At 48.7% G+C, this 21,001-nt stretch overlaps 1 protein-coding gene across 2 annotated transcripts in view; it reads right to left on the reverse strand.

Moving 5' to 3' along the window:
- Nucleotides 1–21,001, reverse strand: part of LOC106588078 (insulin-like growth factor 1 receptor) — a 113,035-nt gene that overhangs the window by 53,952 nt on the left and 38,082 nt on the right. For both annotated transcript variants that reach the window (XM_082969878.1, XM_082969879.1), the window contains exon 3: nucleotides 2,996–3,204. In XM_082969878.1, coding sequence (XP_082826004.1) covers nucleotides 2,996–3,204 — 209 coding nt within the window. The remainder of the gene's footprint in view (nucleotides 1–2,995; nucleotides 3,205–21,001) is intronic.

Genomic DNA, 21,001 nt, shown 5'->3' on the forward strand with positions numbered 1-21,001 from the left:
AGTATAGTATATCAGAGCTGTATAGTATAGAGTATAGTATATTAGAGCTGTATATTATAATATAGAGTATAGTATAGAGTATAGTATATTAGAGCTGTATAGTATAGAGTATAGTATATTAGAGCTGTATAGTATAGAGTATAGTATATTAGAGCTGTATAGTATAAAGAATAGTATATTAGAGCTGTATAGTATAAAATATAGTATATTAGAGCTGTATAGTATAGAGTATAGTATATTAGAGCTGTATAGTATAAAGTATAGTATAGTAGAGCTGTAGAGTATAATATAGAGTATAGTATATTAGAGCTGTATAGCATAATATAGAGTATAGTATATTAGAGCTGTATAGTATAGAGTATAGTATATTAGAGCTGTATAGTATAATATAGAGTATAGTATATTAGAGCTGTATATTATAATAGAGTATAGTATATTAGAGCTGTATAGTATAGAGTATAGTATATTAGAGCTGTATAGTATAGAGTATAGTATATTAGAGCTGTATAGTATAGAGTATAGTATATTAGAGTTGTATATTATAATATAGAGTATAGTATATTAGAGCTGTATATTATAATATAGAGTATATCAGAGCTGTATAGTATAAAGTATAGTATATTAGAGCTGTATAGTATAAAGTATAGTATATTAGAGCTGTATATTATAATATAGAGTATATCAGAGCTGTATAGTATAAAGTATAGTATATTAGAGCTGTATAGTATAAAGTATAGTATATTAGAGCTGTATAGTATAATATAGAGTATATTAGACCTGTATATTATAGTATAGAGTATAGTATATTATAGCTGTATAGTATATTATAGCTGTATAGTATAATATAGAGTATAGTATATTAGAGCTGTATATTATAATAGAGTATATTAGAGCTATAAAGTATAGTATATTAGAGCTGTATGGTATAAAGTAAAGTATATTAGAGCTGTATAGTATAATATCAAGTATAGTATATGAGCTGTATAGTATAATATCAAGTATAGTATCAGAGCTGTATAGTATAATATTAAGTATAGTATCATAGAGCTGTATAGTATAGTAGAGTATAGTATCAGAGCTGTATAGTATAGTATAAAGTATAGTATATTAGAGCTGTATAGTATAATATAGAGAATAGTATAATATAGAGTATAGTATATCAGAGCTGTATAGTATATAGTATAGTATATTAGAGCTGTATAGTATAAAGTATAGTATATTAGAGCTGTATAGTATAATATAGAGTATATTAGAGCTGTATATTATAGTATAGAGTATAGTATATTAGAGCTGTATAGTATAATATAGAGTATAGTATATTAGAGCTGTATATTATAATAGAGTATATTAGAGCTGTATAGTATAAAGTATAGTATATTAGAGCTGTATAGTATAGAGTATAGTATATAAGAGCTGTATAGTATAGAGTAAAGTATATTAGAGCTGTATAGTATAATATCAAGTATAGTATATGAGCTGTATAGTATAATATCAAGTATAGTATCAGAGCTGTATAGTATAATATTAAGTATAGTATCAGAGCTGTATAGTATAATATTAAGTATAGTATCATAGAGCTGTATAGTATCAGAGATGTATAGTATAAAGTATAGTATATTAGAGCTGTATAGTATAATATAGAGTATAGTATAATATAGAGTATAGTATATCAGAGCTGTATAGTATAGAGTATAGTATATTAGAGCTGTATAGTATAATATAGAGTATAGTATATTAGAGCTGTATATTATAGAGTATAGTATATTAGAGCTGTATAGTATAGAGTATAGTATATTAGAGCTGTATAGTATAAAGAATAGTATATTAGAGCTGTATAGTATAATATCAAGTATAGTATATTAGAGCTGTATATTATAATATAGAGTATAGTATATTAGAGCTGTATAGTATATTAGAGCTGTATAGTATAGAGTATTGTATATTAGAGCAGTATAGTATAATATAGAGTATAGTATATTAGAGCTGTATAGTATAATATAGAGTATATTAGAGCAGTATAGTATAATATAGAGTATAGTATATTCGAGCTGTATAGTATAGAGTATAGTATATTAGAGCTGTATAGTATAATAGAGTATAGTATATTAGAGCTGTATAGTATAGAGTATAGTATATTAGAGCTGTGTAGTATAGAGTATAGTATATTCGAGCTGTATAGTATAGAGTATAGCATATTAGAGCTGTATAGTATAATATAGAGTATAGTATAATATAGAGTATAGTATATTAGAGCTGTATAGTATAGAGTATAGTATATTATAGCTGTATAGTATAGAGTATAGTATATTAGAGCTGTATAGTATAGTATAGAGTATAGTATATTAGAGCTGTATAGTATATTAGAGCTGTATAGTATATTAGAGCTGTATAGTATAATATAGAGTATACTATATTAGAGTTGTATAGTATAGAGTATAGTATATTAGAGCAGTATAGTATAATATAGAGTATAGTATATTAGAGCTGTATAGTATAGAGTATAGTATATTAGAGCTGTATAGTATAGAGTATAGTATATTAGAGCAGTATAGTATAATATAGAGTATAGTATATTAGAGCTGTATAGTATAGAGTATAGTATATTAGAGCTGTATAGTATAATATAGAGTATAGTATATCAGAGCTGTATAATATAGAGTATAGTATATCAGAGCTGTATAATATAGAGTATAGTATATTAGAGCTGTATAGTATAGTATAGAGTATAGTATATCAGACCTGTATATTATAATATAGAGTATAGTATATTAGAGCTGTGTAGTATATTATCAAATATCATAGACCTGTATAATACAGTATAATATCAGACCTGTATAGTACAGTATAGTATCAGACCTGTATAGTACAGTATACAGTATAATATCATAGACCTGTATAGTATAATATACAGTATAATAGTACAGTATAATATCATAGACCTGTATAGTATAATATACAGTATAATATCAGTATAATAGTAAATATTGATTCGTACAGCTCGCTCGGTCTCCGTTGTTCCTGAAGTCGTCCTCCTCAAACTTCTCTGTGATGCCCGTCTTCCTCCACATCTTCCGGATCTCCGACATGCAGAGTTTAGGGTTGGATCGGAAGAACAGTTTCCCGGCCCGGATGGTCAGGTTGTGCTGGGTCCAATCCCACAGGGACTGGAGGTGCTGATTGGCTACTGCATGGAATGCATACATGCTGAGGGGAGTGGGGAGGAGAGGAGGTACAAAGGAGGGGGGAAGAGGAGAGATGGGGAGGAGAGGAGGAGGTACAGAGGAACAGAGGGGGGAGGAGAGGAGGAGGTACAGAGGAGGGGGGAAGAGGAGAGATGGGGAGGAGAGGAGGAGGTACAGAGGAACAGAGGGGGAAGGAGAAGAGGAGGTACAGAGGAGAGATGGGGAGGTACAGAGGAGAGAGAGAGATGGGGAGAAAGAGAGGGGAGAGAGAGAGGTAGAGAGAGGTAGAGAGAGAGATGGGAGGAAGAGAGAGAGGAGAGAGAGAGAGATGGGGAGGTAGAGAGAGAGAGAGAGAGAGATGGGGAGGTAGAGAGAGAGAGAGAGATGGGGAGGTAGAGAGAGAGAGAGAGATGGGGAGGTAGAGAGAGAGAGAGAGATGGGGAGGTAGAGAGAGAGAGAGGAGAGAGAGAGATGGGGAGGTAGAGAGAGAGAGAGGAGAGAGAGAGATGGGGAGGAAGAGAGAGAGAGGAGAGAGAGATGGGGAGGTAAAGAGAGAGAGAGGAGAGAGAGAGATGGGGAGGAAGAGAGGGGAGAGAGAGGAGAGAGACAGAGGGAGGAAGAGAGGGGAGAGAGAGAGAGGGAGGAAGAGAGGGGAGAGAGAGAGAGGGAGGGAGGAAGAGAGGGGAGAGAGAGGAGAGAGAGAGAGAGAGAGGTAGAGAGAGAGAGAGGAGAGAGAGATGGGGAGGAAAAGAGGGGAGAGAGAGAGAGGAGAGAGAGAGAGAGAGGAAAGAACAGGGAGTCACCAACAGTATAACAGAAATATCCTCTCAGTCTTAAAAATGTACTGCAGTCATTCAGATGGTCTCCACCACACTAACCCTGCAGTCATTAAGATGGTCTCCACCGCACTAACCCTGCAGCAGATGGTCTCCACCGCACTAACCCTGCAGTCATTCAGATGGTCTCCACCGCACTAACCCTGCAGTCATTCAGATGGTCTCCACCACACTAACCCTGCAGTCATTCAGATGGTCTCCACCGCACTAACCCTGCAGTCATTCAGATGGTCTCCACCGCACTAACCCTGCAGTCATTCAGATGGTCTCCACCACACTAACCCTGCAGTCATTCAGATGGTCTCCACCGCACTAACCCTGCAGTCATTCAGATGGTCTCCACCACACTAACCCTGCAGTCATTCAGATGGTCTCCACCACACTAACCCTGCAGTCATTCAGATGGTCTCCACCACACTAACCCTGCAGTCATTCAGATGGTCTCCACCACACTAACCCTGCAGTCATTCAGATGGTCTCCACCGCACTAACCCTGCAGTCATTCAGATGGTCTCCACCGCACTAACCCTGCAGCAGATGGTCTCCACCGCACTAACCCTGCAGTCATTCAGATGGTCTCCACCGCACTAACCCTGCAGTCATTCAGATGGTCTCCACCACACTAACCCTGCAGTCATTCAGATGGTCTCCACCACACTAACCCTGCAGTCATTCAGATGGTCTCCACCACACTAACCCTGCAGTCATTCAGATGGTCTCCACCACACTAACCCTGCAGTCATTCAGATGGTCTCCACCGCACTAACCCTGCAGTCATTCAGATGGTCTCCACCACACTAACCCTGCAGTCATTCAGATGGTCTCCACCACACTAACCCTGCAGCAGATGGTCTCCACCACACTAACCCTGCAGTCATTCAGATGGTCTCCACCACACTAACCCTGCAGTCATTCAGATGGTCTCCACCACACTAACCCTGCAGTCATTCAGATGGTCTCCACCACACTAACCCTGCAGCAGATGGTCTCCACCACACTAACCCTGCAGTCATTCAGATGGTCTCCACCACACTAACCCTGCAGTCATTCAGATGGTCTCCACCACACTAACCCTGCAGTCATTCAGATGGTCTCCACCACACTAACCCTGCAGTCATTCAGATGGTCTCCACCACACTAACCCTGCAGTCATTCAGATGGTCTCCACCGCACTAACCCTGCAGCAGATGGTCTCCACCACACTAACCCTGCAGTCATTCAGATGGTCTCCACCACACTAACCCTGCAGTCATTCAGATGGTCTCCACCACACTAACCCTGCAGTCATTCAGATGGTCTCCACCACACTAACCCTGCAGTCATTCAGATGGTCTCCACCACACTAACCCTGCAGTCATTCAGATGGTCTCCACCACACTAACCCTGCAGTCATTCAGATGGTCTCCACCACACTAACCCTGCAGTCATTCAGATGGTCTCCACCACACTAACCCTGCAGTCATTCCGATGGTCTCCACCACACTAACCCTGCAGTCATTCAGATGGTCTCCACCACACTAACCCTGCAGTCATTCAGATGGTCTCCACCGCACTAACCCTGCAGTCATTCAGATGGTCTCCACCGCACTAACCCTGCAGTCATTCAGATGGTCTCCACCGCACTAACCCTGCAGTCATTCAGATGGTCTCCACCGCACTAACCCTGCAGTCATTCAGATGGTCTCCACCACACTAACCCTGCAGCAGATGGTCTCCACCACACTAACCCTGCAGTCATTCAGATGGTCTCCACCGCACTAACCCTGCAGTCATTCAGATGGTCTCCACCACACTAACCCTGCAGCAGATGGTCTCCACCACACTAACCCTGCAGTCATTCAGATGGTCTCCACCACACTAACCCTGCAGTCATTCAGATGGTCTCCACCACACTAACCCTGCAGTCATTCAGATGGTTTCCACCACACTAACCCTGCAGTCATTCAGATGGTCTCCACCACACTAACCCTGCAGTCATTCAGATGGTCTCCACCACACTAACCCTGCAGTCATTCCGATGGTCTCCACCACACTAACCCTGCAGTCATTCAGATGGTCTCCACCACACTAACCCTGCAGTCATTCAGATGGTCTCCACCGCACTAACCCTGCAGTCATTCAGATGGTCTCCACCGCACTAACCCTGCAGTCATTCAGATGGTCTCCACCGCACTAACCCTGCAGTCATTCAGATGGTCTCCACCGCACTAACCCTGCAGTCATTCAGATGGTCTCCACCACACTAACCCTGCAGCAGATGGTCTCCACCACACTAACCCTGCAGTCATTCAGATGGTCTCCACCGCACTAACCCTGCAGTCATTCAGATGGTCTCCACCACACTAACCCTGCAGCAGATGGTCTCCACCACACTAACCCTGCAGTCATTCAGATGGTCTCCACCACACTAACCCTGCAGTCATTCAGATGGTCTCCACCACACTAACCCTGCAGTCATTCAGATGGTCTCCACCGCACTAACCCTGCAGTCATTCAGATGGTCTCCACCGCACTAACCCTGCAGTCATTCAGATGGTCTCCACCGCACTAACCCTGCAGTCATTCAGATGGTCTCCACCGCACTAACCCTGCAGTCATTCAGATGGTCTCCACCACACTAACCCTGCAGTCATTCAGATGGTCTCCACCACACTAACCCTGCAGTCATTCAGATGGTCTCCACCACCCTAACCCTGCAGTCATTCAGATGGTCTCCACCGCACTAACCCTGCAGTCATTCAGATGGTCTCCACCGCACTAACCCTGCAGTCATTCAGATGGTCTCCACCACACTAACCCTGCAGTCATTCAGATGGTCTCCACCACACTAACCCTGCAGTCATTCAGATGGTCTCCACCACACTAACCCTGCAGTCATTCAGATGGTCTCCACCACACTAACCCTGCAGTCATTCAGATGGTCTCCACCACACTAACCCTGCAGTCATTCAGATGGTCTCCACCACACTAACCCTGCAGTCATTCAGATGGTCTCCACCGCACTAACCCTGCAGCAGATGGTCTCCACCACACTAACCCTGCAGTCATTCAGATGGTCTCCACCACACTAACCCTGCAGTCATTCAGATGGTCTCCACCACACTAACCCTGCAGTCATTCAGATGGTCTCCACCACACTAACCCTGCAGTCATTCAGATGGTCTCCACCACACTAACCCTGCAGCAGATGGTCTCCACCACACTAACCCTGCAGTCATTCAGATGGTCTCCACCACACTAACCCTGCAGCAGATGGTCTCCACCACACTAACCCTGCAGTCATTCAGATGGTCTCCACCACACTAACCCTGCAGTCATTCAGATGGTCTCCACCACACTAACCCTGCAGCAGATGGTCTCCACCACACTAACCCTGCAGTCATTCAGATGGTCTCCACCACACTAACCCTGCAGTCATTCAGATGGTCTCCACCACACTAACCCTGCAGCAGATGGTCTCCACCACACTAACCCTGCAGTCATTCAGATGGTCTCCACCACACTAACCCTGCAGTCATTCAGATGGTCTCCACCACACTAACCCTGCAGTCATTCAGATGGTCTCCACCACACTAACCCTGCAGTCATTCCGATGGTCTCCACCACACTAACCCTGCAGTCATTCAGATGGTCTCCACCACACTAACCCTGCAGTCATTCAGATGGTCTCCACCGCACTAACCCTGCAGTCATTCAGATGGTCTCCACCGCACTAACCCTGCAGTCATTCAGATGGTCTCCACCGCACTAACCCTGCAGTCATTCAGATGGTCTCCACCGCACTAACCCTGCAGTCATTCAGATGGTCTCCACCACACTAACCCTGCAGCAGATGGTCTCCACCACACTAACCCTGCAGTCATTCAGATGGTCTCCACCGCACTAACCCTGCAGTCATTCAGATGGTCTCCACCACACTAACCCTGCAGCAGATGGTCTCCACCACACTAACCCTGCAGTCATTCAGATGGTCTCCACCACACTAACCCTGCAGTCATTCAGATGGTCTCCACCACACTAACCCTGCAGTCATTCAGATGGTCTCCACCACACTAACCCTGCAGTCATTCAGATGGTCTCCACCACACTAACCCTGCAGTCATTCAGATGGTCTCCACCACACTAACCCTGCAGTCATTCCGATGGTCTCCACCACACTAACCCTGCAGTCATTCAGATGGTCTCCACCACACTAACCCTGCAGTCATTCAGATGGTCTCCACCGCACTAACCCTGCAGTCATTCAGATGGTCTCCACCGCACTAACCCTGCAGTCATTCAGATGGTCTCCACCGCACTAACCCTGCAGTCATTCAGATGGTCTCCACCGCACTAACCCTGCAGTCATTCAGATGGTCTCCACCACACTAACCCTGCAGCAGATGGTCTCCACCACACTAACCCTGCAGTCATTCAGATGGTCTCCACCGCACTAACCCTGCAGTCATTCAGATGGTCTCCACCACACTAACCCTGCAGCAGATGGTCTCCACCACACTAACCCTGCAGTCATTCAGATGGTCTCCACCACACTAACCCTGCAGTCATTCAGATGGTCTCCACCACACTAACCCTGCAGTCATTCAGATGGTCTCCACCGCACTAACCCTGCAGTCATTCAGATGGTCTCCACCGCACTAACCCTGCAGTCATTCAGATGGTCTCCACCGCACTAACCCTGCAGTCATTCAGATGGTCTCCACCACACTAACCCTGCAGTCATTCAGATGGTCTCCACCACACTAACCCTGCAGTCATTCAGATGGTCTCCACCACACTAACCCTGCAGTCATTCAGATGGTCTCCACCACCCTAACCCTGCAGTCATTCAGATGGTCTCCACCGCACTAACCCTGCAGTCATTCAGATGGTCTCCACCGCACTAACCCTGCAGTCATTCAGATGGTCTCCACCACACTAACCCTGCAGTCATTCAGATGGTCTCCACCACACTAACCCTGCAGTCATTCAGATGGTCTCCACCACACTAACCCTGCAGTCATTCAGATGGTCTCCACCACACTAACCCTGCAGTCATTCAGATGGTCTCCACCACACTAACCCTGCAGTCATTCAGATGGTCTCCACCACACTAACCCTGCAGTCATTCAGATGGTCTCCACCGCACTAACCCTGCAGCAGATGGTCTCCACCACACTAACCCTGCAGTCATTCAGATGGTCTCCACCACACTAACCCTGCAGTCATTCAGATGGTCTCCACCACACTAACCCTGCAGTCATTCAGATGGTCTCCACCACACTAACCCTGCAGTCATTCAGATGGTCTCCACCACACTAACCCTGCAGCAGATGGTCTCCACCACACTAACCCTGCAGTCATTCAGATGGTCTCCACCACACTAACCCTGCAGCAGATGGTCTCCACCACACTAACCCTGCAGTCATTCAGATGGTCTCCACCACACTAACCCTGCAGTCATTCAGATGGTCTCCACCACACTAACCCTGCAGCAGATGGTCTCCACCACACTAACCCTGCAGTCATTCAGATGGTCTCCACCACACTAACCCTGCAGTCATTCAGATGGTCTCCACCACACTAACCCTGCAGCAGATGGTCTCCACCACACTAACCCTGCAGTCATTCAGATGGTCTCCACCACACTAACCCTGCAGTCATTCAGATGGTCTCCACCACACTAACCCTGCAGTCATTCAGATGGTCTCCACCACACTAACCCTGCAGTCATTCAGATGGTCTCCACCACACTAACCCTGCAGTCATTCAGATGGTCTCCACCACACTAACCCTGCAGTCATTCAGATGGTCTCCACCACACTAACCCTGCAGTCATTCAGATGGTCTCCACCACACTAACCCTGCAGTCATTCAGATGGTCTCCACCACACTAACCCTGCAGTCAGATGGTCTCCACCACACTAACCCTGCAGTCATTCAGATGGTCTCCACCACACTAACCCTGCAGTCATTCAGATGGTCTCCACCACACTAACCCTGCAGTCATTCAGATGGTCTCCACCACACTAACCCTGCAGTCATTCAGATGGTCTCCACCACACTAACCCTGCAGTCATTCAGATGGTCTCCACCACACTAACCCTGCAGTCATTCAGATGGTCTCCACCACACTAACCCTGCAGTCATTCAGATGGTCTCCACCACACTAACCCTGCAGTCATTCAGATGGTCTCCACCACACTAACCCTGCAGTCATTCAGATGGTCTCCACCACACTAACCCTGCAGTCATTCAGATGGTCTCCACCACACTAACCCTGCAGTCATTCAGATGGTCTCCACCACACTAACCCTGCAGTCATTCAGATGGTCTCCACCACACTAACCCTGCAGTCATTCAGATGGTCTCCACCACACTAACCCTGCAGTCATTCAGATGGTCTCCACCACACTAACCCTGCAGTCATTCAGATGGTCTCCACCGCACTAACCCTGCAGTCATTCAGATGGTCTCCACCGCACTAACCCTGCAGTCATTCAGATGGTCTCCACCACACTAACCCTGCAGTCATTCAGATGGTCTCCACCACACTAACCCTGCAGTCATTCAGATGGTCTCCACCACACTAACCCTGCAGTCATTCAGATGGTCTCCACCACACTAACCCTGCAGTCATTCAGATGGTCTCCACCACACTAACCCTGCAGCAGATGGTCTCCACCACACTAACCCTGCAGTCATTCAGATGGTCTCCACCACACTAACCCTGCAGTCATTCAGATGGTCTCCACCACACTAACCCTGCAGTCATTCAGATGGTCTCCACCACACTAACCCTGCAGTCATTCAGATGGTCTCCACCACACTAACCCTGCAGTCATTCAGATGGTCTCCACCACACTAACCCTGCAGTCATTCAGATGGTCTCCACCACACTAACCCTGCAGTCATTCAGATGGTCTCCACCACACTAACCCTGCAGTCATTCAGATGGTCTCCACCGCACTAACCCTGCAGTCATTCAGATGGTCTCCACCGCACTAACCCTGCAGTCATTCAGATGGTCTCCACCGCACTAACCCTGCAGTCATTCAGATGGTCTCCACCACACTAACCCTGCAGTCATTCAGATGGTCTCCACCACACTAACCCTGCAGCAGATGGTCTCCACCACACTAACCCTGCAGTCATTCAGATGGTCTCCACCACACTAACCCTGCAGTCATTCAGATGGTCTCCACCACACTAACCCTGCAGTCATTCAGATGGTCTCCACCACACTAACCCTGCAGCAGATGGTCTCCACCACACTAACCCTGCAGTCATTCAGATGGTCTCCACCACACTAACCCTGCAGTCATTCAGATGGTCTCCACCACACTAACCCTGCAGTCATTCAGATGGTCTCCACCACACTAACCCTGCAGTCATTCAGATGGTCTCCACCACACTAACCCTGCAGTCATTCAGATGGTCTCCACCACACTAACCCTGCAGTCATTCAGATGGTCTCCACCACACTAACCCTGCAGTCATTCAGATGGTCTCCACCACACTAACCCTGCAGTCATTCAGATGGTCTCCACCACACTAACCCTGCAGCAGATGGTCTCCACCACACTAACCCTGCAGTCATTCAGATGGTCTCCACCACACTAACCCTGCAGTCATTCAGATGGTCTCCACCGCACTAACCCTGCAGTCATTCAGATGGTCTCCACCGCACTAACCCTGCAGTCATTCAGATGGTCTCCACCGCACTAACCCTGCAGTCATTCAGATGGTCTCCACCACACTAACCCTGCAGTCATTCAGATGGTCTCCACCACACTAACCCTGCAGTCATTCAGATGGTCTCCACCACACTAACCCTGCAGTCATTCAGATGGTCTCCACCGCACTAACCCTGCAGTCATTCAGATGGTCTCCACCGCACTAACCCTGCAGTCATTCAGATGGTCTCCACCGCACTAACCCTGCAGTCATTCAGATGGTCTCCACCACACTAACCCTGCAGTCATTCAGATGGTCTCCACCACACTAACCCTGCAGTCATTCAGATGGTCTCCACCACACTAACCCTGCAGTCATTCAGATGGTCTCCACCACACTAACCCTGCAGTCATTCAGATGGTCTCCACCACACTAACCCTGCAGTCATTCAGATGGTCTCCACCACACTAACCCTGCAGTCATTCAGATGGTCTCCACCACACTAACCCTGCAGTCATTCAGATGGTCTCCACCACACTAACCCTGCAGCAGATGGTCTCCACCACACTAACCCTGCAGTCATTCAGATGGTCTCCACCACACTAACCCTGCAGTCATTCAGATGGTCTCCACCACACTAACCCTGCAGTCATTCAGATGGTCTCCACCACACTAACCCTGCAGTCATTCAGATGGTCTCCACCACACTAACCCTGCAGTCATTCAGATGGTCTCCACCACACTAACCCTGCAGCAGATGGTCTCCACCACACTAACCCTGCAGTCATTCAGATGGTCTCCACCACACTAACCCTGCAGTCATTCAGATGGTCTCCACCACACTAACCCTGCAGTCATTCAGATGGTCTCCACCACACTAACCCTGCAGTCATTCAGATGGTCTCCACCACACTAACCCTGCAGTCATTCAGATGGTCTCCACCACACTAACCCTGCAGTCATTCAGATGGTCTCCACCACACTAACCCTGCAGTCATTCAGATGGTCTCCACCACACTAACCCTGCAGTCATTCAGATGGTCTCCACCACACTAACCCTGCAGTCATTCAGATGGTCTCCACCGCACTAACCCTGCAGTCATTCAGATGGTCTCCACCGCACTAACCCTGCAGTCATTCAGATGGTCTCCACCACACTAACCCTGCAGTCATTCAGATGGTCTCCACCACACTAACCCTGCAGTCATTCAGATGGTCTCCACCACACTAACCCTGCAGCAGATGGTCTCCACCACACTAACCCTGCAGTCATTCAGATGGTCTCCACCACACTAACCCTGCAGTCATTCAGATGGTCTCCACCACACTAACCCTGCAGTCATTCAGATGGTCTCCACCACACTAACCCTGCAGTCATTCAGATGGTCTCCACCGCACTAACCCTGCAGTCATTCAGATGGTCTCCACCGCACTAACCCTGCAGTCATTCAGATGGTCTCCACCGCACTAACCCTGCAGTCATTCAGATGGTCTCCACCGCACTAACCCTGCAGTCATTCAGATGGTCTCCACCGCACTAACCCTGCAGTCATTCAGATGGTCTCCACCGCACTAACCCTGCAGCAGATGGTCTCCACCGCACTAACCCTGCAGTCATTCAGATGGTCTCCACCACACTAACCCTGCAGTCATTCAGATGGTCTCCACCACACTAACCCTGCAGTCATTCAGATGGTCTCCACCACACTAACCCTGCAGTCATTCAGATGGTCTCCACCACACTAACCCTGCAGTCATTCAGATGGTCTCCACCGCACTAACCCTGCAGTCATTCAGATGGTCTCCACCGCACTAACCCTGCAGTCATTCAGATGGTCTCCACCGCACTAACCCTGCAGTCATTCAGATGGTCTCCACCGCACTAACCCTGCAGTCATTCAGATGGTCTCCACCACACTAACCCTGCAGTCATTCAGATGGTCTCCACCACACTAACCCTGCAGTCAGATGGTCTCCACCACACTAACCCTGCAGTCATTCAGATGGTCTCCACCACACTAACCCTGCAGTCATTCAGATGGTCTCCACCACACTAACCCTGCAGTCATTCAGATGGTCTCCACCACACTAACCCTGCAGTCATTCAGATGGTCTCCACCACACTAACCCTGCAGTCATTCAGATGGTCTCCACCACACTAACCCTGCAGTCATTCAGATGGTCTCCACCCCACTAACCCTGCAGTCATTCAGATGGTCTCCACCGCACTAACCCTGCAGTCATTCAGATGGTCTCCACCGCACTAACCCTGCAGTCATTCAGATGGTCTCCACCACACTAACCCTGCAGTCATTCAGATGGTCTCCACCACACTAACCCTGCAGTCATTCAGATGGTCTCCACCACACTAACCCTGCAGCCAGATGGTCTCCACCACACTAACCCTGCAGTCATTCAGATGGTCTCCACCACACTAACCCTGCAGTCATTCAGATGGTCTCCACCACACTAACCCTGCAGTCATTCAGATGGTCTCCACCACACTAACCCTGCAGTCATTCAGATGGTCTCCACCACACTAACCCTGCAGCAGATGGTCTCCACCACACTAACCCTGCAGTCATTCAGATGGTCTCCACCGCACTAACCCTGCAGTCATTCAGATGGTCTCCACCACACTAACCCTGCAGTCATTCAGATGGTCTCCACCACACTAACCCTGCAGTCATTCAGATGGTCTCCACCACACTAACCCTGCAGTCATTCAGATGGTCTCCACCACACTAACCCTGCAGTCATTCAGATGGTCTCCACCGCACTAACCCTGCAGTCATTCAGATGGTCTCCACCGCACTAACCCTGCAGTCATTCAGATGGTCTCCACCGCACTAACCCTGCAGTCATTCAGATGGTCTCCACCACACTAACCCTGCAGTCATTCAGATGGTCTCCACCACACTAACCCTGCAGTCATTCAGATGGTCTCCACCACACTAACCCTGCAGTCATTCAGATGGTCTCCACCACACTAACCCTGCAGTCATTCAGATGGTCTCCACCACACTAACCCTGCAGTCATTCAGATGGTCTCCACCACACTAACCCTGCAGTCATTCAGATGGTCTCCACCACACTAACCCTGCAGTCATTCAGATGGTCTCCACCACACTAACCCTGCAGTCATTCAGATGGTCTCCACCACACTAACCCTGCAGTCATTCAGATGGTCTCCACCACACTAACCCTGCAGTCATTCAGATGGTCTCCACCACACTAACCCTGCAGTCATTCAGATGGTCTCCACCACACTAACCCTGCAGTCATTCAGATGGTCTCCACCACACTAACCCTGCAGTCATTCAGATGGTCTCCACCACACTAACCCTGCAGTCATTCAGATGGTCTCCACCACACTAACCCTGCAGTCATTCAGATGGTCTCCACCACACTAACCCTGCAGTCATTCAGATGGTCTCCACCACACTAACCCTGCAGCAGATGGTCTCCACCACACTAACCCTGCAGTCATTCAGATGGTCTCCACCACACTAACCCTGCAGTCATTCAGATGGTCTCCACCACACTAACCCTGCAGTCATTCAGATGGTCTCCACCACACTAACCCTGCAGTCATTCAGATGGTCTCCACCACACTAACCCTGCAGTCATTCAGATGGTCTCCACCACACTAACCCTGCAGTCATTCAGATGGTCTCCACCACACTAACCCTGCAGTCATTCAGATGGTCTCCACCACACTAACCCTGCAGTCATTCAGATGGTCTCCACCACACTAACCCTGCAGTCATTCAGATGGTCTCCACCACACTAACCCTGCAGTCATTCAGATGGTCTCCACCACACTAACCCTGCAGTCATTCAGATGGTCTCCACCACACTAACCCTGCAGTCATTCAGATGGTCTCCACCACACTAACCCTGCAGTCATTCAGATGGTCTCCACCACACTAACCCTGCAGTCATTCAGATGGTCTCCACCACACTAACCCTGCAGTCATTCAGATGGTCTCCACCACACTAACCCTGCAGTCATTCAGATGGTCTCCACCACACTAACCCTGCAGTCATTCAGATGGTCTCCACCACACTAACCCTGCAGTCATTCAGATGGTCTCCACCACACTAACCCTGCAGTCATTCAGATGGTCTCCACCACACTAACCCTGCAGTCATTCAGATGGTCTCCACCACACTAACCCTGCAGTCATTCAGATGGTCTCCACCACACTAACCCTGCAGTCATTCAGATGGTCTCCACCACACTAACCCTGCAGTCATTCAGATGGTCTCCACCACACTAACCCTGCAGTCATTCAGATGGTCTCCACCACACTAACCCTGCAGTCATTCAGATGGTCTCCACCACACTAACCCTGCAGTCATTCAGATGGTCTCCACCACACTAACCCTGCAGTCATTCAGATGGTCTCCACCACACTAACCCTGCAGTCATTCAGATGGTCTCCACCACACTAACCCTGCAGTCATTCAGATGGTCTCCACCACACTAACCCTGCAGTCATTCAGATGGTCTCCACCGCACTAACCCTGCAGTCATTCAGATGGTCTCCACCACACTAACCCTGCAGTCATTCAGATGGTCTCCACCACACTAACCCTGCAGTCATTCAGATGGTCTCCACCACACTAACCCTGCAGTCATTCAGATGGTCTCCACCACACTAACCCTGCAGTCATTCAGATGGTCTCCACCACACTAACCCTGCAGTCATTCAGATGGTCTCCACCACACTAACCCTGCAGTCATTCAGATGGTCTCCACCACACTAACCCTGCAGTCATTCAGATGGTCTCCACCACACTAACCCTGCAGTCATTCAGATGGTCTCCACCACACTAACCCTGCAGTCATTCAGATGGTCTCCACCACACTAACCCTGCAGTCATTCAGATGGTCTCCACCACACTAACCCTGCAGTCATTCAGATGGTCTCCACCGCACTAACCCTGCAGTCATTCAGATGGTCTCCACCGCACTAACCCTGCAGTCATTCAGATGGTCTCCACCGCACTAACCCTGCAGTCATTCAGATGGTCTCCACCACACTAACCCTGCAGTCATTCAGATGGTCTCCACCACACTAACCCTGCAGTCATTCAGATGGTCTCCACCACACTAACCCTGCAGTCATTCAGATGGTCTCCACCACACTAACCCTGCAGTCATTCAGATGGTCTCCACCACACTAACCCTGCAGTCATTCAGATGGTCTCCACCACACTAACCCTGCAGTCATTCAGATGGTCTCCACCACACTAACCCTGCAGTCATTCAGATGGTCTCCACCACACTAACCCTGCAGTCATTCAGATGGTCTCCACCACACTAACCCTGCAGTCATTCAGATGGTCTCCACCACACTAACCCTGCAGTCATTCAGATGGTCTCCACCACACTAACCCTGCAGTCATTCAGATGGTCTCCACCACACTAACCCTGCAGTCATTCAGATGGTCTCCACCACACTAACCCTGCAGTCATTCAGATGGTCTCCACCACACTAACCCTGCAGTCATTCAGATGGTCTCCACCACACTAACCCTGCAGTCATTCAGATGGTCTCCACCACACTAACCCTGCAGCAGATGGTCTCCACCACACTAACCCTGCAGTCATTCAGATGGTCTCCACCACACTAACCCTGCAGTCATTCAGATGGTCTCCACCGCACTAACCCTGCAGTCATTCAGATGGTCTCCACCGCACTAACCCTGCAGTCATTCAGATGGTCTCCACCGCACTAACCCTGCAGTCTTTCAGATGGTCTCCACCACACTAACCCTGCAGTCATTCAGATGGTCTCCACCACACTAACCCTGCAGTCATTCAGATGGTCTCCACCACACTAACCCTGCAGTCATTCAGATGGTCTCCACCGCACTAACCCTGCAGTCATTCAGATGGTCTCCACCGCACTAACCCTGCAGTCATTCAGATGGTCTCCACCGCACTAACCCTGCAGTCATTCAGATGGTCTCCACCACACTAACCCTGCAGTCATTCAGATGGTCTCCACCACACTAACCCTGCAGTCATTCAGATGGTCTCCACCACACTAACCCTGCAGTCATTCAGATGGTCTCCACCACACTAACCCTGCAGTCATTCAGATGGTCTCCACCACACTAACCCTGCAGTCATTCAGATGGTCTCCACCACACTAACCCTGCAGTCATTCAGATGGTCTCCACCACACTAACCCTGCAGTCATTCAGATGGTCTCCACCACACTAACCCTGCAGTCAGATGGTCTCCACCACACTAACCCTGCAGTCATTCAGATGGTCTCCACCACACTAACCCTGCAGTCATTCAGATGGTCTCCACCACACTAACCCTGCAGTCATTCAGATGGTCTCCACCACACTAACCCTGCAGTCATTCAGATGGTCTCCACCACACTAACCCTGCAGTCATTCAGATGGTCTCCACCACACTAACCCTGCAGCAGATGGTCTCCACCACACTAACCCTGCAGTCATTCAGATGGTCTCCACCACACTAACCCTGCAGTCATTCAGATGGTCTCCACCACACTAACCCTGCAGTCATTCAGATGGTCTCCACCACACTAACCCTGCAGTCATTCAGATGGTCTCCACCACACTAACCCTGCAGTCATTCAGATGGTCTCCACCACACTAACCCTGCAGTCATTCAGATGGTCTCCACCACACTAACCCTGCAGTCATTCAGATGGTCTCCACCACACTAACCCTGCAGTCATTCAGATGGTCTCCACCGCACTAACCCTGCAGTCATTCAGATGGTCTCCACCGCACTAACCCTGCAGTCATTCAGATGGTCTCCACCACACTAACCCTGCAGTCATTCAGATGGTCTCCACCACACTAACCCTGCAGTCATTCAGATGGTCTCCACCACACTAACCCTGCAGCAGATGGTCTCCACCACACTAACCCTGCAGTCATTCAGATGGTCTCCACCACACTAACCCTGCAGTCATTCAGATGGTCTCCACCACACTAACCCTGCAGTCATTCAGATGGTCTCCACCACACTAACCCTGCAGTCATTCAGATGGTCTCCACCACACTAACCCTGCAGTCATTCAGATGGTCTCCACCGCACTAACCCTGCAGTCATTCAGATGGTCTCCACCGCACTAACCCTGCAGTCATTCAGATGGTCTCCACCGCACTAACCCTGCAGTCATTCAGATGGTCTCCACCGCACTAACCCTGCAGTCATTCAGATGGTCTCCACCGCACTAACCCTGCAGCAGATGGTCTCCACCGCACTAACCCTGCAGTCATTCAGATGGTCTCCACCACACTAACCCTGCAGTCATTCAGATGGTCTCCACCACACTAACCCTGCAGTCATTCAGATGGTCTCCACCACACTAACCCTGCAGTCATTCAGATGGTCTCCACCACACTAACCCTGCAGTCATTCAGATGGTCTCCACCGCACTAACCCTGCAGTCATTCAGATGGTCTCCACCGCACTAACCCTGCAGTCATTCAGATGGTCTCCACCGCACTAACCCTGCAGTCATTCAGATGGTCTCCACCGCACTAACCCTGCAGTCATTCAGATGGTCTCCACCACACTAACCCTGCAGTCATTCAGATGGTCTCCACCACACTAACCCTGCAGCAGATGGTCTCCACCACACTAACCCTGCAGTCATTCAGATGGTCTCCACCACACTAACCCTGCAGTCATTCAGATGGTCTCCACCACACTAACCCTGCAGTCATTCAGATGGTCTCCACCACACTAACCCTGCAGTCATTCAGATGGTCTCCACCACACTAACCCTGCAGTCATTCAGATGGTCTCCACCACACTAACCCTGCAGTCATTCAGATGGTCTCCACCCCACTAACCCTGCAGTCATTCAGATGGTCTCCACCGCACTAACCCTGCAGTCATTCAGATGGTCTCCACCGCACTAACCCTGCAGTCATTCAGATGGTCTCCACCACACTAACCCTGCAGTCATTCAGATGGTCTCCACCACACTAACCCTGCAGTCATTCAGATGGTCTCCACCACACTAACCCTGCAGCAGATGGTCTCCACCACACTAACCCTGCAGTCATTCAGATGGTCTCCACCACACTAACCCTGCAGTCATTCAGATGGTCTCCACCACACTAACCCTGCAGTCATTCAGATGGTCTCCACCACACTAACCCTGCAGTCATTCAGATGGTCTCCACCACACTAACCCTGCAGCAGATGGTCTCCACCACACTAACCCTGCAGTCATTCAGATGGTCTCCACCGCACTAACCCTGCAGTCATTCAGATGGTCTCCACCGCACTAACCCTGCAGTCATTCAGATGGTCTCCACCGCACTAACCCTGCAGTCATTCAGATGGTCTCCACCGCACTAACCCTGCAGCAGATGGTCTCCACCACACTAACCCTGCAGTCATTCAGATGGTCTCCACCACACTAACCCTGCAGTCATTCAGATGGTCTCCACCACACTAACCCTGCAGTCATTCAGATGGTCTCCACCACACTAACCCTGCAGCAGATGGTCTCCACCGCACTAACCCTGCAGTCATTCAGATGGTCTCCACCACACTAACCCTGCAGTCATTCAGATGGTCTCCACCACACTAACCCTGCAGTCATTCAGATGGTCTCCACCACACTAACCCTGCAGCAGATGGTCTCCACCACACTAACCCTGCAGTCATTCAGATGGTCTCCACCGCACTAACCCTGCAGTCATTCAGATGGTCTCCACCACACTAACCCTGCAGTCATTCAGATGGTCTCCACCACACTAACCCTGCAGCAGATGGTCTCCACCACACTAACCCTGCAGTCATTCAGATGGTCTCCACCGCACTAACCCTGCAGTCATTCAGATGGTCTCCACCGCACTAACCCTGCAGTCATTCAGATGGTCTCCACCGCACTAACCCTGCAGTCATTCAGATGGTCTCCACCGCACTAACCCTGCAGCAGATGGTCTCCACCACACTAACCCTGCAGTCATTCAGATGGTCTCCACCACACTAACCCTGCAGTCATTCAGATGGTCTCCACCACACTAACCCTGCAGTCATTCAGATGGTCTCCACCGCACTAACCCTGCAGTCATTCAGATGGTCTCCACCACACTAACCCTGCAGTCATTCAGATGGTCTCCACCACACTAACCCTGCAGTCATTCAGATGGTCTCCACCACACTAACCCTGCAGCAGATGGTCTCCACCACACTAACCCTGCAGTCTGCTTTCACCCTTCATGATTTGATGATTATTATGATATTACTGCATCCTGCCTGTCCAGACCAGTACCAGAGGAGAGGGACAGATTTAACAGGGCCAA

Source organism: Salmo salar, chromosome 26 (assembly GCF_965601325.2).
Source record: "Salmo salar chromosome 26, fSalSal1, whole genome shotgun sequence".
Classification (NCBI taxonomy): domain Eukaryota; kingdom Metazoa; phylum Chordata; class Actinopteri; order Salmoniformes; family Salmonidae; genus Salmo; species Salmo salar.